At 42.4% G+C, this 16,370-nt stretch overlaps 1 protein-coding gene across 1 annotated transcript in view; it reads left to right on the top strand.

Annotated features, from left to right (window-relative positions):
• Positions 1 to 16,070, top strand: part of LOC144492512 (calnexin-like) — a 58,665-nt gene extending 42,595 nt beyond the window's left edge. The window contains exons 12-15 of the mRNA XM_078210609.1: positions 4,784 to 4,903; positions 5,687 to 5,816; positions 13,320 to 13,441; positions 15,854 to 16,070. Coding sequence (XP_078066735.1) covers positions 4,784 to 4,903; positions 5,687 to 5,816; positions 13,320 to 13,441; positions 15,854 to 15,934 — 453 coding nt within the window. The 3' untranslated portion in view covers positions 15,935 to 16,070. The remainder of the gene's footprint in view (positions 1 to 4,783; positions 4,904 to 5,686; positions 5,817 to 13,319; positions 13,442 to 15,853) is intronic.
• The last annotated feature ends 300 nt before the right edge of the window (positions 16,071 to 16,370 follow it).

The following is a 16,370-nucleotide window of genomic DNA, read 5'->3' as shown; positions in this document are numbered from 1 at the left end:
TTAGTTTCTTTTCCATTTGGTGTACAAGTGCAGCTTTCTAAGCTTCCTGTGTCACAGGTTTCATTCTCCATTTCAAGAGAGTGGGTAATGACTGACTAAGGTTAGGTTGATTATAAATGCATCAATGTTGAAAAAAATCCACATTAAATTTTCTGGTCTGATGCAACAGTAATGGATGGCCGACTTGGATGTTAAAAAAGGTAAAGTCACCATAGTCCCAGATGACCATAGGCTGCTTTCCCCTTTTGAGGGGAAGAGCTGACTGGTAGTGATTTTAACCTGAGGATCACTACACCTCAGGTGAGGGGCAAGGTTGAGAAGGTGCACCTTCATTAATAACCTCATCCAGTGTGGGAATTGAACCCATGCTGTAGGCATCACTCTGCATCATGGCCCAGTCATCCAACCGACTGAGCAAACCAAATTCCCAAGGTAATAGCACAATTTGAGGTGTGATGTCCTTGGAAGATGCATGACCAATGTTTTCAATAGCACTTTGTATTTATAAGTCATGCCTTACACATAAATGTATGTAATGCAATGAAAGCTATAGGGTCATTATGGTTCAGGTGTAAATTTACAAATGGTTGGTTTACAAGTCGTAACATCCAATCGTGTACTATCTCTGCAATTCATGATACTCTCTGTGATTGTCTTTCCTTGCTAGATTCCTCAAAGTACTCATTTTCAACAGTTCATATTGAACTTTGTGGGGACGATCGTACCAAAAATATTCTAAGTGCTGAACAAGCGTGAAAACAGGAGAGAATTGCTCCTTTTTTTGGGCGCGCTTCCAGACACAATCGTATTGCAATTAGAAAACAAATGAGGCAAAATGTGATTCTTGCCAGTAGGGGGTGTGGATGGAGCCTGTTCATGCCAGGAAACTGGCTGCTGAGTTATAGGGTCACCATTGTGCATGTGTCCTGATCTCCCTGTGCACTGTATACAAGTGTACACAGTGCGCTGGTAGATCTGGAACTGCCCAGTGCCTGGTGGACATTGCCAGAGTGCCAGGCTGGCACTGCCAGTATCCCAGGCTGGCAATGCTAAGATGGCACTGCCAGCCTTGCCCCCAACCACCCAGGAGGCTTCAATGGCCTCTGATCCCACCGACAAGGCCCTCATGTCAGGTCCTTGATGTTGGTGTTCATACATGATTCTCACCTGTGAGGACCTCCACCAGCTAGATCACTAAAGCAGATGAGCCCAGACGATTGCGTCCTGGGCTCACTAATAATAAAATAAGCAAATGAATATTTAAATCGGCCTCACACCTGGATTATAGCGGCAGAACGCGGCCGGTAACATCGAGAGGTGAGAAACCAGACGCGAAGCCAGTTTCTCATGTCTCGCCCAATTTCAATGGCTCGTCGTGTCAATCAACCAATGTAACGAGCTGGTCAGATCTGCCCGTGTGTCTCCATGCTGCCAGAAATTATGCACTGCTGTCTTTTGGTTAGGTTGTCCTGAAGTAACAAACGGGGCAATCTCCCTCAGAGATACTTTTTACAACCACAATTCAATTTTGCTAAACATCAAACAGGATTTGTTTCTCCAAAACCCCAATTTTGAACTTTCATGCTACGTTTTGACTGGTACACCATTTCCAGTCCAACCTGATCCTCGACAAAAGCTGACTAACATTTAAAATTTACTTCGAAGTTTTGCAAAGCCTGAAATGACATTTGTATCCATTATACTTGATTGATTATGCACATCCCTTTCAAATTTGAGCTACCAGCCAGATTATTTTTCATATTTCCATTAGACTAGTTCCCTGCAGATAGCCATAAATAAGACCAAAGAAGATCTAACCCTGTGAAATTTCAGGCAGGCTGTAAGTGCATTGTTGTGAACTAAATTTGCACAAGCCGTTGGGCAGTGACACTTAAAATTAATTGAAGCGGGAATTATTTAATTTTTGGTCCATTTCTGCATCTTGTATGGGAGGTCTGATACGCCTTGAAATATGTACCATTTCATTTGGTGGTTAGTATCCCAACAGTGCAGAAGGAGGCCATTCGGCCCATCGAGCCTATATCGACAACAATTCCACCCAGGCCCTATTCCCGTACCTCCACGTATTTGCCCGCTAATCCCCACTGACACTAGGATCAATTTAGTGTGGCCAGTCAACCTAACTCGCACATCTTTGGACTGTGGAAGCAAACGGGAGCACCCGGAGGAAACCAACGCAGACACTGGGAGAATGTGCAAACTTCACACAGACAGTCACCCGAGGCTGGAATTGAACCCAGGTTCCTAGTGCTGTGAGGCAGCAGTGCTAACCACTGTGCCACCATGCCAACTATGGTTGCTAACAAAAAACACAAAAGAACCAATATAAAATGTAAATCTCCCTAAGAAATTGGAACACGTCAATGGAGTAAATATTTTCTCATGGGTTTAACTGACATCAGTGGATTGTCACATCTCGTAAAAATGTGGTAAACTCTTGAAGTGCCTGGGATAAACATTGAAGTTATACTAAAAGGTTGTCAACCTGAAAAGTTATTTCTTTTCAACTCTTCAAAGTTCAACTCTTTCCCTTTCCACAGATGCTGCCTGACCTGCTGAGATTTTTCCAGCATTTTCTGTTTTAATTTCAGATTTCCAGCATCCAGAGTATTTTGCTTTTATTTTTGGTGGGTCAAATGCTGAAAAGCTTTTCCTTATTTTTAAAAAAAAACTTCATATGGTGTATTTTGTTGCTTTGTAAACACATTTGCACCGTTAGTTATGATTCATGTCTTTTAGTTTCCCTGATCCTCAGTGGCTGTTTTGAGTGGTATATTTCTTGCCAGTAAGGCACAATTCCAATAATCTACCATCTCATTAAAAAATCAGCTGAAGTGCTTCTTTGCAGTTTTCATCTATTTTAAACAGATGGGCCAGGATTCTTCCAAAACAAAACTTAAGTGCCTAACAGGTAGGAAAACAGAAGACATTCCCACCCGATTTTTGGGCGTACTTACCTGAATGAATCTCTGACACTCTGCAATGCAGAGTGCCATAGAGTGATTCACTCTGAAAAAGAGGGGGTGGGATCTCATCCTGCCTGAGAGGCCGGCAGTGTAGTGTTGAACAGGCCACTATGTATGCACCGATCTGTCGGTGCAGAGATCGGCGCATGCACACTTGGGGCGCCCCCCCACCATTGCCAATCGGCCTCCCGATTGGTGGCTTTCCCGACTTCCTTCACCAGAACACCCAATTGCTGCTCTTCCGGACTCGCCCCCTCACTCCCTCCTCCACTGATTCCACTTGAAGAGTGGCAGTGTGACCCCGCCCTCTTGGCATTGCCTGGTGCCCAGTGGGCAGTGCCAGTGTGCCCCTTGAGCGGTGCCAGGCTGGCATTGACCAAGGGACAACCCCCTTGCCCGGGCCTCAATGGTCTCTGTCTCCACCAGTGGGGTGAGGATGCCTGTTCCCTGTTAGTGGAGAATAGTTGTAAACCCCGCTGGTAGGAACTACTCCCTGTGGGGTGGAGCTGCTATAGGGCCTGGAGACTATCGTCCCAGGCCTGCTAATCATATGGAAATTGTAATTTCCATATGGTAATCAACTCCATGCTGATTTCTGGCATGGAGCTGATTGCACTAATAAAAAGCACCTTGGAAACTCACGGGCACCAGTCGTGAATCTCATGAAAGGCCCCCCACTGTTGTTTCCTTGCGCTGCAGGCTGGGAGAATCCCAGCCATGGATTCAATAATTGACTAATACAGCTGTTTTATGCAAAAATATAATTGTAACACTTCAAACTGTTGTTTTGGAGTTTTATTGATTACATTATTCTTGTATAGGGTATTCATTCATGACTTGTTAGCTGCTTTTCATGGATTCCCCATTTCTTCAGTTGCATTTAAAGATTTTTTTTCTGTTTCAGTTTTTGTTCTTATGCATCAAATAGCAACATTTTTAACCCTTGGGATTGCTGATGGATCTGGGGAAATTCCTGTCCGGGTTGACTGGTTTTTCTCTTATTTACTTTGTGTCTTATCGTATGAACTCAAAAACAAGAGCCCAATGTTAAAGTTTATTTTACTATTGTTTACTTTAATCAAGGGTAGTTTGACTATTCTAGTAACTGTAAACCTAAGAAGGCATACTTGCATTTTAATAAAACAGTGCTTATGAATTTTTTCCCCTTTTTATGGTTTCCCCTTTTTCTCCTTCACTTCTACTTTGTCCCCCTGTCTAATCTAATGCACTGCAGCAATTCACCAAAGATCCTTAGCCAGCACCTTCCAAACCCACGACCACTTCCATCTAGAAAGACAAAGGCAGCAGGTATATGGGAACACCACCACCTGCAAGTTCCCCTCAACTTGGAAATACATCACCATTCTTCGCAGTGGCTGGGTCAAAACCCTGGAATTCCCTCCGTAATGGCATTGTGGTTCAACCCACAGCACATGGACTGCAGCGATTCAAGTCGGCAGCTCACCACCACCTTCTCAAGGGTGACTAGGGCTGGGCAATAAATGCTGGCCCATGTCCCAAGAATGAATTTTTTAAAATCTATTTTTTTTTTTCTGTTTCTTCTGCCTTCACCATTGAGTTTCTTTTAAGAACATTCCACTGATAAATCAGTTTTAAAAATCAGTTTAGACCCAAATTAAATTGACCTGATAGGATCACTGATGCAACTAAGGTGGTGTAGTTTACCCACAGTGATCCTGAGATTTCCAGAACAAAGTAAATTCTTGTGTATATTAGTTTGAAATGCAGAAGATTTTTTGGTCTGACTCAGGAGGTTCACTTTTTTACCTTTTCAGCCTGGTGTGTTGGGCCAGTTGACAACTGCCGCAGAAGAGCGTCCTTGGCTCTGGATTATTTACATTCTGACAGCGGTTTTACCTTTAGGGCTAATTGTGCTGTTCTGCTGGCCAAGCAAGGTAAGAAAATTCTTGAAAGCTTTTGTAGTTGCTCTCTAGTGACTTGTCTGATTTCATATTAATTAAGTAATTAAGCTTCATAGATCAGGTAATCAAGACAGTCCCTTATTGATCGCTGAACAATGCTAACTTAGCTGGTTTTGTTCGGGTAAGGAGCTCCTAGGTATTGGCAACCCTCTGTCTTGGGTTTATGGAATATATATTATATATATATTATATATACATTTCCACTATCAATTTTGTTACCCAGAGAGCCCTGCTGGAAATGTGTGTAAGCATCTTTTGCAATATTGGTCACACCGTTTACTATCACTTGCCTGTGCCCACATGGATAAATACTAAAATGCGCCTGCTATGTGTGAAACTACAACTTTTCAAGTGGACGTTATACTACAGAAGGAAGAATGAATGCAGCCCTGTTTTGAGTTTTTAAAATATTAGCCTAGAGGGAATCTGTGATTAGTTTAAGTTATAAAGAGGCTGGAGGATTGCCATACCCCCCCAGGATGTTCCTGGACTCAAATAATAATTGATTTTTTTTATTTTTCTTTAAGCACTTATTTGTTATTTAAGTATTGGTGATGGGCAGAAATCTCCAGGAATATATCCAATGACAGTTGGCAACCCGAGAGTGGGAGGCAAGGCAGAGGGAGAGGGGAAGCAAAGGGAGAAGAGGAGGAATTTAAAGATGACTTTGAACAAGAGTTTTCAAAGAAACAGAGGGGTTTTTAAGTTTGATCTTAATGGAAGAAATATCAAACTGTGGCATAAATTATTCTTTAGAAACCTGATGAGGCAGCTGAGTATAAGAAGACAGATGCTATGCAGCCTGATGTCAGAGAAGAACAGGATCAGGAGGATGAAGAACAGGAAGACGTGATGGATGAGAAGAAAGAATGTAACTTTACAAAAGGTAGAGGAACGCCATCTTTAATTTTCCTTCTGTTTTTATGTTGTAAGAAGGGGAATAATTTCCCACAGGATTCCTAATAAGACTGTCGTGCAGATTTGATAACAATGAAACCTTAAATCAACTTCCATATGTACAGTAGCAACACACCATTCTAACTTTCCACTGCCTGTTCTGCATCCATTCTTGGATGAACTACAGTTTCTTCCAATTGAAGATTGGGCTCACCTAAACCATTGTGTTTGGTTCATGCCATCGATTCTGTACCCTTCCTTGACCATTAAGAACATAAGAAATAGGAGCAGGAGTAGGCCATCTGGCCCTTCGAGCCTGCCCCGCCATTCAACAAGATCATGGCTGATCTGAAGCGAATCAGTTCCACTTACCCGCCTGCTCCCCATAACCCCTAATTCCCTTATCGATCAGAAAACTATCTACCCGTGATTTAAACATATTCAACGAGGAAGCCTCCACCACCTCAATGGGCAGAGAATTCCAGAGATTCACTACCCTCTGAGAGAAGAAGTTCCCCCTCAACTCTGTTCTGAACCGGCCCCCCCTTATTTTGAGGCTGTGCCCTCTAGTTCTGGTTTCCCTTCTAAGTGGAAAGAATCTCTCCACCTCTACCCTATCCAGCCCCTTCATTATCTTTATATGTCTCTATAAGATCACCCCTCATCCTTCTAAACTCCAACGAGTACAGACCCAATCTGTTCAATCTCTCCTCATAAGCCACACCCCTCATCTCCGGTATCAACCTGGTGAACCTTCTCTGCACTCCCTCCAAGGCCAATATATCCTTTCGCAAATAAGGGGACCAAAACTGCACACAGTACTCCAGTTGCGGCCTCACCAGTGCCCTGTACAGTTGCAGCAAGACCTCCCTGCTTTTATATTCTATCCCCCTCGCGATAAAGGCCAACATTCCATTCGCCTTCTTGATCACCTGCTGCACCTGCAGACTGAGTTTTTGCGATTCGTGCACAAGGACCCCCAGGTCCCTCTGCAGAGTCGCACGATGTAATTTTTCTCCATTTAAATAATATTCCAATTTACTATTATTTCTTCCAAAGTGGATAACCTCACATTTGCTAACGTTATATTCCATCTGCCAGATCCTCGCCCACTCGCTCAGCCTATCCAAATCTCTCTGCAGACTTTCCGCGTCCTCCACGCAATTCGCTTTCCCACTCACCTTCGTATCATCAGCAAACTTGAATACCCTACATTCAGTCCCCTCCTCCAGATCATCTATGTAAATGGTAAACAATTGAGGCCCCAGCACCGATCCCTGCGGCACGCCACTGGTCACCAACTGCCAACCAGAAAAGCACCCATTTATCCCAACTCTCTGCTTCCTGTTAGATAGCCAATCCCCAATCCACGTCAACACCTTACCCCTAACTCCATGTACCCCAATCTTCTGCAGCAACCTTTTGTGAGGCACCTTATCGAACGCCTTCTGGAAATCTAAAAACACCACATCTACCGGTTCCCCTCTGTCAACCGCACTAGTGACATCTTCATAAAAGTCTAGTAGATTCGTCAAACACGACTTTCCCTTCATGAATCCATGCTGCGTCTGCTTGATCGAACCATTCTTATTCAGGTGCTCTGTTATTTCCTCTTTAATAATGGACTCTAGCATCTTCCCAACTACGGACGTTAAGCTAACCGGCCTGTAGTTACCCGCCTTTTGTCTACTTCCTTTTTTAAACAGCGGCGTAACAGTAGCTGTTTTCCAGTCAGCCGGCACTACCCCAGAGTCCAGCGAATTTTGATAAATTACTACTAACGCATCCGCTATTACCTCAGCCATTTCTTTCAGTACCCTGGGATGCATTCCATCCGGGCCCGGGGACTTGTCTACCTTCAGTCCTATTAGTCTACCAAGCACCACCTCCTTAGTAACAGTAATTGTATTAAGGACCTCCCCTCCCACCAACTCTCGATCTCTAATATTCGGCAAACTATTTGTGTCTTCCACCGTGAAGACCGACACAAAGAACTTATTTAAAGTCTCAGCCATTTCCTCGTTTTCCACTATTAAATCCCCCCTCTCATCTTCCAAGGGTCCAACATTCACTCTAGCCACTCTATTCCTTTTTATATACTTATAAAAAATGATAGTAAAGGTTTTTACATTTTGAGCTAGTTTAGTTTCATAATCTATCTTTCCTTTCTTAATCGCTTTCTTAGTCGTTCTTTGTTTTTCTTTAAAGCTTTCCCAATCCACTAATTCTCCACTATTTTTGGCCACTCTGTACGCATCTGATTTTATTTTAATACACTCCTTTATTTCCTTTGTTATCCACGTCCGGTTATCCTTTTTCTTACAGTCCTTCTTATCACCAGAATATATTTTTGCTGAGTACTTAAAAAAATCTCCTTAAAAATCCTCCACTGTTCCTCAGCTGTCCTACCTACCAGTCTGCTCGCCCAGTCTACATTAGCCAATTCCACCCTCATCCTATCGTACTCCCCTCTGTTCAAGCAGAGGTAAAAGTCCAGTAGATTCAGGTTGAAACAGGCCACTTTCAACTTCATTATCCTGTTTACAAGTTCTACCTCCCATTAGAGCCGACTTTCTGATATATCCCCTCTACCACAAAGACCACTTCTATAATATTGCTTACCTCAACCTAACGGCTGCTGAATTGAATATCTGTACCTCTGTCAAATGTTCCAAAGTTTTCCTGGATGGTCATCAAACCTACACCCTCCTTAAACTTTGAATTTATCTAAAACTCTGCTGCCCAGGTGTGAGCATGCACCAAGTCCTGTTCATCCTTTACACCTTTGTTCACCAAATTGCCTTCTGATAAAGTACCTCAAAATTAAAGTTCTCATCATATTCAAATCCCTCCATAGCTTCACCCCGTTCTATGTCTGTAATCTCTTCCCGGCCTATAACAACCTCCACCACTTTCCACCCCCCCTTCCCCCATGCCCAAAACATTTCTCTGTTTGGCCTTATACATCCCATGTTCACCTTGGCCCAGCATCATTGACTGTGCTTTCACCATCTAGGTCTTACATTCTGGCGTTCTCTACCTCAACTCCTCTCCATCTGCAGCTACATTCTGGGCAGCATCACCTATTTTTTGTTCATTGCATTTTGAGCCTTTTTTCCTGTCACTTACCTTTTGTAATATATATACTAACAGACTTCAGAAATGGAATCTTAAAATGCTTATAACACAGTAAGCCACACTGTCCGTCATCTCTGCGCTGGCTGCCTGAAAGAACAATTTTCACAGTCCCTTTTTCTCTATAGCCTTGCAAATGTTTGTTTCCAATCATTATCAAATTCTCTTTTCTTGAGGATCTCAATTGAATCTGCCTCCAGCACACTCTTGGGCAGAGCATTTTCACCAGGTGAGGTGACAGTGGGTGCCTTTGACACCAAAGTAGCATTTGACTGAGTATCACATCAAGGAGGCCTAGAAAAACTGGAGTCACTGGGAATCAGGGGGAAAATTCGCTGCTGGTTGGAGTCATGCCTTATAAAAAGGAAGATGGTTGTGGTTGTTGGAGGTCTATCATCCCAGTTCCTGGACTTCGCTGCAGGAGTTCCTCAGTGTACTGTCCTGGGTCCAGCCATCTTCAGCTGCTTCATCAATTACCTTCCTTTCATCATAAGATCAGAAGTGCAGATGTTCAATAATGATTGCACAATTCTCAATTCCTCTGATATTGAAGCAGTCCCATGTCCAAATGCAGCAAGACCTAGACAATTTCCAGGCTTGGGCTGACTAGTGCCAAGTAACATGGCACACAAGTGCCAGTCAGTGACGATCCCCAACACGAGACCATCTGATTATTGCTCCTTGACATTTAAATGGCATTACCATTGCTGAATCTCCCACTACCTACATCCTGGGAGTTGCCATTTACCAGAAATTGAACTGGACTAGCCATATAAGTACTGTGGCTATAAGATCAGGTCAGAGGCTGGGAATCCTGCAGTGAGTAACTCGCCTCCTGACTCCATAAAGCCTGTCCACCTTCTACAAGGTGCAAATCAAAAGTGTCATGGAATAGTCTCCACTTGCCTGGATGAGTGTAGCTCCAACAACACCATCCAGGACAAAACAGCATGCTTGATTGGCATCCCATCCACAGACATTCACCCCCTCCACCACCAATCAGTAGCAGCAGTGTGGATCACCTACAAGATGCGCAGCAGAACTTACCTAGTCTTCTTAGACAGTACCTTCCAAACCCATGACCTCTACCATCTAGAAGGATGAGCAACAGATTCAGGGGAATACCACCACTTGGAAGTTTCCCTCTAAGCAACACACTATCCTGACTTGGAAATATCGCCGTTCCTTCACTGGCTGGGTCAAAACCCTGTAACTCCCTCTGTAACAGTGCTGTGGGTGTACCTAAATCATATGGATTGCAGAGGTTCAAGAAGCCACTACCTCCTCGGGGGGAACTAGGCATGGGCAGCAAATGCTGGCCTAGTCAGTGATGGCCCACATCCCATGAATTAATAAAAATGAATCCAGAGTCTAACCTCATGCAGCGTAAGAATGTTTTTGTCATTGTTGCTTCTTTTGCCAATCACCTTTAAATCAGTGTCCTCTGGTTCTCAAAGGAGATAAAAGAAAGCAACATAACAACAATAAAAATAGTCAATAAAATGCCCTGCAAAGTGGCCACCCAGTCTGTGTTTCATCTCTGCAATGTAAAGGAAAGTAAGAAGTCTCACAACACTAGGTTAAAGTCCAATAGGTTTATTTGGAATCACGAGCTTTCGGAGCGCTGCTCCTTCCTCAGGTGAGTCCTTCCTCAGGTGTAGAGGAGACTGTATTGGGAGCAGTGTAAATAGTAGGAACACTTTCTTTGCTCAGTCCATAAGCACAACCCCAACCTTCCTGTCGCCTGCCATTTTAATTTATCATTTTTCTCTCATGCCCATATGTCCATCCTTGGCCTGCTGCAGTGTTCCAGTGAAGCTCAATGCCAAATGGAGGAACAACAACACCTTTTTTGATTAGGCATGTTGCAACCTTCTGGGCGTAACGTTGAGTTCAACAACTTTAGACTGTGAATTTTTCCCTCCATCTTGAGCCTCCTTTTTTTCTCGGTTGTCCCAATGCAAACACCCACCCCTCCCCCATAGGGCCATCTGTTACTTGTTCTTTAGTTTGGCTTTCACCGAGCACTGACCTTTGTTCTCCTATTAACATATTTTGCTATCTTACCTTTATGCCACTATCAGCACCTTCTTTAGTCTTTAATGGTACCATTAACAATCCCTTTGTTTTGTGTCCATGACATCTTTGTCTATCACTCCTTAGTTCCCACCTATCTCTGACCTTGTATTCTGCTCCACCTTCTCCTACTGTATGATCCATCACATTTCTGCCCCTCTTCTGGTCTGGACTTGAAACGTTAACTCTGTTTCTCTCTCCACAAGTGCTGCCAGACCTGCTGAGTTTTTCCAGCACTTTGTGTTTTTATTTTAGATTTCCAGCATCCACACTGTTTAACTTTTATTTTAGCTTAGTTTCTCTGATCACAGATGGTGCCTGACCTCCTGGGACTTTCCAGCAGTCTCTGTTCAATATTTTAAATAAAAAATTGGTCATTTGGTGCTGTGGCACTTTTAATTTGGATGATCCACTCTTAATTTGTTTTCACAATTTTTAATCAAGAACTATAACATGCAAAACAAGAAAGAAGCATCTGACTAGTTTCTAAGTTCACAAAAATATCATATTGATGTTTTTGTTTGTGAAGAGGCAGCTATCTGCTTTCCTTTTTGAATTTGACAGCTTGATCTGCCTCCATTAACCCTTGAGGTATTACAAAATAGTCCTGGATATCAGTTGTCGCAGAGCTAAATAAAAAGGCACTGAATAAAAATGTTTGATGTACTCAGCTGAAATGCCTCTTCATGTTGTTTTAGTTGTTCATTTACTAATTCTAAACTTTTTAAAATGTCTTCTAATACAGAGGAATTTCAGGTAAACTCATGAAGTGTTTGTATATTAGTATTCCGCTTGTTTTGGGCCTAGGTTGTCTTTTACTAGTGTCATTCTGCCAGACTTGTTGCTGAGTTTTTTGGGGGAGAAATACTTCGGTCCTTTTGGAGGTTGGTCTTTGTGATTGTTCTTTACAATTTACGACTTAGCTGAAGGAGTAGCCCATTCTGTCCTTGATCCCACTCCATCATTTAGATCGTAGCTGATTGTGACAACTTAACACCATTCCCCACCTTTGCTCTATATCCCATGATATCCTTACTTAGCAAAAATCTGGTTAACTTGATGCACTAATTTCCCACACCTTCAAGCTATCTTTTTCTCTTGCTATCTGCCTGAGCAGATACCTTTGTTAGAACCCATCTCAAGTACTACATACAAAGGACAGTAGAAATCTAAAATAATCTTTCCTCTATAGGCTATGGAAGTCGGGTCAAGGTAAATAATATTGAGCCTAGATCTAATAGAATGGCAGAACGGGGACAAAAGGCTGAATGGCGTACTGCTGTTCTTAGAACAAAGAAAAGTACAGCAAAGGAACAGGCCCTTCGGCCCTCCAAGCCCATGCTGATCATGATGCCCCAACTAAACTAGCACTTCTGCCCTTACTTGGTCCGTATCTCTCTATTCCCTCCCTATTCATGTACCCATCCAGATGCCTGTTAAGTGTTGCTAGTGTGCCTGCTTCCACCACCTCCTCTGGTAGTGTGATCCAGGCACCCACCACACTCTGCGTGAAAAACTTCCCCAGCACATTTCCCTTAAAACTTTCCCTCTCTCACCTTAAACCTGTGCCCCCTTGTAATTGACACTTCCACCCTGGCTATCCACCCTGTCTATGCCTGTCATAATTTTGTGGACCTCTATCAGGTCGCCCCTCATAAGTAACATAACCCCTTCTATCCAAGTGAAGTAGTTATTGCAAAAGAAATGTCTTTATTCCATAATCAGCATGCTTTTTCGGAGTGAGCTGAATGTAAAGAAATGCCACGGAGGCACATTTACTTGAAGTTAAAGTGCAGGGATTGATGTCTCCATGACTTGTGGTCCTGTATACTAAAACTGCATGTTTTTTACAGCTTAATACAGGATTGTAAGTAATGATAATGTACTCTGTTGGAAATGGGATAAGAATGAGCCAGTGGGATTTTCATGCGTGAATGATGTTCAGCAGTTTCCAACAAAGAAGTCAGCCTTGGTGACCCAAAATTTCAGATGGGGTCTGACCAAGAATCTATATGACTGAAGCATAGGATGGGATTTTCCATGCAACCCACTGCCGTGAGGTGGCCTGCCATTTGCTGTGAAACCCATGGCAGGGACGCGCTGTCAATGGGACTGGAAGATCCCAACGGTGGGAAAGTTCCAGCCATAATTTCCTCCACTTTGTATTTAAGACCCCTTTTAAGATCAGGGACAACGTTCCAATAGCTTTTGTATTGCTTTTTGTATCATTCTACTGGATTTTTAGCATACCTATTCACTGGCTTTTCCAATGTTTGTGTAGAAGATGAGAAAGCAAGTGGAGATGATGAAAATATTGGAGAAGGCAGTCAAGAAGAAGAAGAAGAAGAGGAGGAGGAAGAAGATGAAGAGGCCAATAAATCCAAATCTGCTTCAGAGGACGAGGTAAGTTTTCTTTTTGTTCAAACTAATGCTGCCTGTTTAATAACTTTATTGAAACTGCATGACCAGATGGTAATTTTTTTATATACTACCCGAGATGATCTTTCAATCAAAGCAGTCCAGCAGAAGATGTTTTACAAATCCACTGTTCATGCTGTCATGAGAATTTAAAAACTTAAACTGACCTTATCTACACTTCAAGAGTATTTATGTCTACTACATAAATTCGTGACTCCCACTCTGCAAGTTAAGGCCCTTGGACCAGCCAAAATAGGGTCTGCTTAAACTCAGCACTAAGTTCAAATTGTCTTGCTGAGTCAAGTTTCCCTCGAGTCACGCCCCACTCCCTGTGTTGGCAAAAATTTGATCAATCAGAAATGGGCATGGGACTTCCACATCCAGGTCCTGCCTGCCAGTTTTTTGAAGATCTAAGACTCTGTGAAAATTTGGCCCATCGTCTCCTGATATGTGAAACAATACCAACTTTCTGGGTCAATTATTTGGATGCAAACAGAAAAAGGAATAACTAATGCATAAGTGTTAGTTATAAAGCGTATTACCAAATGTGGCTTGGCTTGTGAGCAATGTGGTCCTCCCCCACCCACCTCCCCGAAATATTTTTGTTGTGCACAACCTATTCATTTCAATGCATGGTACCTTTAAAAGGGGAAACCTTGTGAGTGGGTGCATGGTACCTTCCAGGGTATTTGCATGCAGCTGAGAGGGAAGCAATGCTTGAATGATCTTCAAACACCTTGGGATGTTTACTGCATTAAAGGTGGTGCTATATAAAGATGAGTTGTTGTTGCTGAGATTGGCAATAGTATGTACTACAGTTACCCACAAGAGTCATAATCTAGCAGGTTGTTCTACTGTAATTTTGAGTTGCTACATACAGTTGTGGTGAAGTATTTTATGTTGCCTGGTGTTCTGACCAGTGACTGGTAGAAGGCCAGGAAGGAGAATCCAATTTAAAAAAAAAAATATCCTCATTAACCTTCTAATGAGGAAATGATTTTCTCTAACAGGATTATTTTTTGATATAACATAGAATATATTTTACATATGGGTGCACCAATTTCCCACACATTAAAAGGAAACAGATTTGCATCCCTTTCTCAAGTACTGCATACAAAGAGCAGTGTAAATCTTGAACTATTCTTTCCCTATAAGGCAGTGGAAGCTGGATCAAGGTAAATAATGTGGTACAGATGAACCTTGATCTAGTAGAATGGCAGAACAGTTTCACAAGGCTAAATGGCATACTCCATTTCATAGAATCATAGAATCCTACAGCACAGAAGAAGGCCATTCGGCCCATCGAGTCTGCACCGATCACAGTCCCACCCAGGCCCTATCCCCATGCATTTACCCTAGCTAGGCCCTCTGACACTAATTGGCAATTTGGTATGGCCAATCCACCTAACCCACACATCTTTTGACTGTGAGAGGAAACTGGAGCACCCGGAGGAAACCCAGACATGTGAAGAACGTGCAAACTCCACACGGACAGTAACCCAAGCTGGGAATCGAACCCGGGTCCAAGGTGCTGTGAGGCAGCAGTACTAACCACTGTGCCACCATGCCGCCCTAAGTTGCAGCCTCTTCCACAGAGTGAAGTAGATATTGCGAAAAAGTCATAATTCCATAATTGCATGCACTATAGGAATGAACTAAATATAAAGACATTCCATAGAAGTGCATTTATTTCAAATTGAAATTCCGATATCGATGTCTCCATGACTCATGGTCCTGGGATTTTGGTGTCTGAATGATGTTCCAATCGTGCCCAATAAAGGGATCCATTGAGTGACCTTTGATCCCTAAATAGTTTATATCACCATCTTTGCTTCATTTTTAAAAAATCAATTAAATCAATTCCTTTTAATATATTAAATTTGAAACCAGATATCCCTTAATGCATTCTTGGTTTTGAAGACTGGAGTAATGTCTTATGAAGACAGGTGCAATGACTAAACATAATTAGCAGGAGTTTGCTGTCCTCTCCCCAGAGACATTGCTGAAAGCATAATTTGACCTCAAGGTAAAGATAAAATTGTGTCTGGAAAGTGTGTTTTCGTAAGTGTAATTTAAAATTTGAGAAATAATCTAGGATAAGGTAGTTGCGGAAAAACAAACAACTGTAACAGCACCTTCTGAGCTCTGTTCGCCAACAATATGGGACAATTTGCAATCCAGCACTTAGACGTAGGCTAGATGCAATAGCATGTGGTTTGATAAAGGACTAGTGAAGAGAGAGAAATATGTAATTATTTCCTGCACACCAGTAAAATTATACAGTGTGAATTCTGTTATCAGTACTAATGTATGTTGAGGCAAGAGGAGGTGCACAATACTAGATAACATCACTGGGAAATTGCTCCTTTTATAATATGTTTTGTGTTTACCTTTCAGATGAAAGAAGCTGATGAAGGTGCTGGCTCGGGCGACTGTCCCACAAAACTGATCCGTAAGAAAAAAGTGAGAAAGGAGTAAATGCCTTATTAGTTATTGAATGGAGGCATTCTCATTTTCCAGGTGGGCATTACCACCCCTCTGTACTTCCTGACAGCATGCAGATTACTCAGCACATGGCTGAGGTGATAAATCAACCTCTATTCCAAGTACCTATCTAATCTTAGCCTCCATACTTCTCTTCCCTGCTTCATTTACAAACCTCTTAGTCTTCCTGGCAAGAAAAAAAATCGCTTTGAGGATGTTGTTGGTTTTTAACTTTAGGAGTATCAAAATGCGTCCTAATACCAAATGACCAGTTGTGAAGGCATATTCTACTATCGCAAGGAAAGTTGTAGCAAGTATTTGGTAACTTTTGTGAAAGAAGTGTTAACCAGGGTAAAAGTACAAATATTATAAAATGAAAGCTAATTACAGTTATATGGTGACATTTGTATTAAAAGGGGGGAAGCATTGG

Source organism: Mustelus asterias, chromosome 1, assembly GCF_964213995.1.
Source record: "Mustelus asterias chromosome 1, sMusAst1.hap1.1, whole genome shotgun sequence".
Classification (NCBI taxonomy): domain Eukaryota; kingdom Metazoa; phylum Chordata; class Chondrichthyes; order Carcharhiniformes; family Triakidae; genus Mustelus; species Mustelus asterias.
The sequence above is the reverse complement of the archived record's forward strand: the minus strand, read 5'-3'. Positions and strand labels throughout refer to the sequence as shown.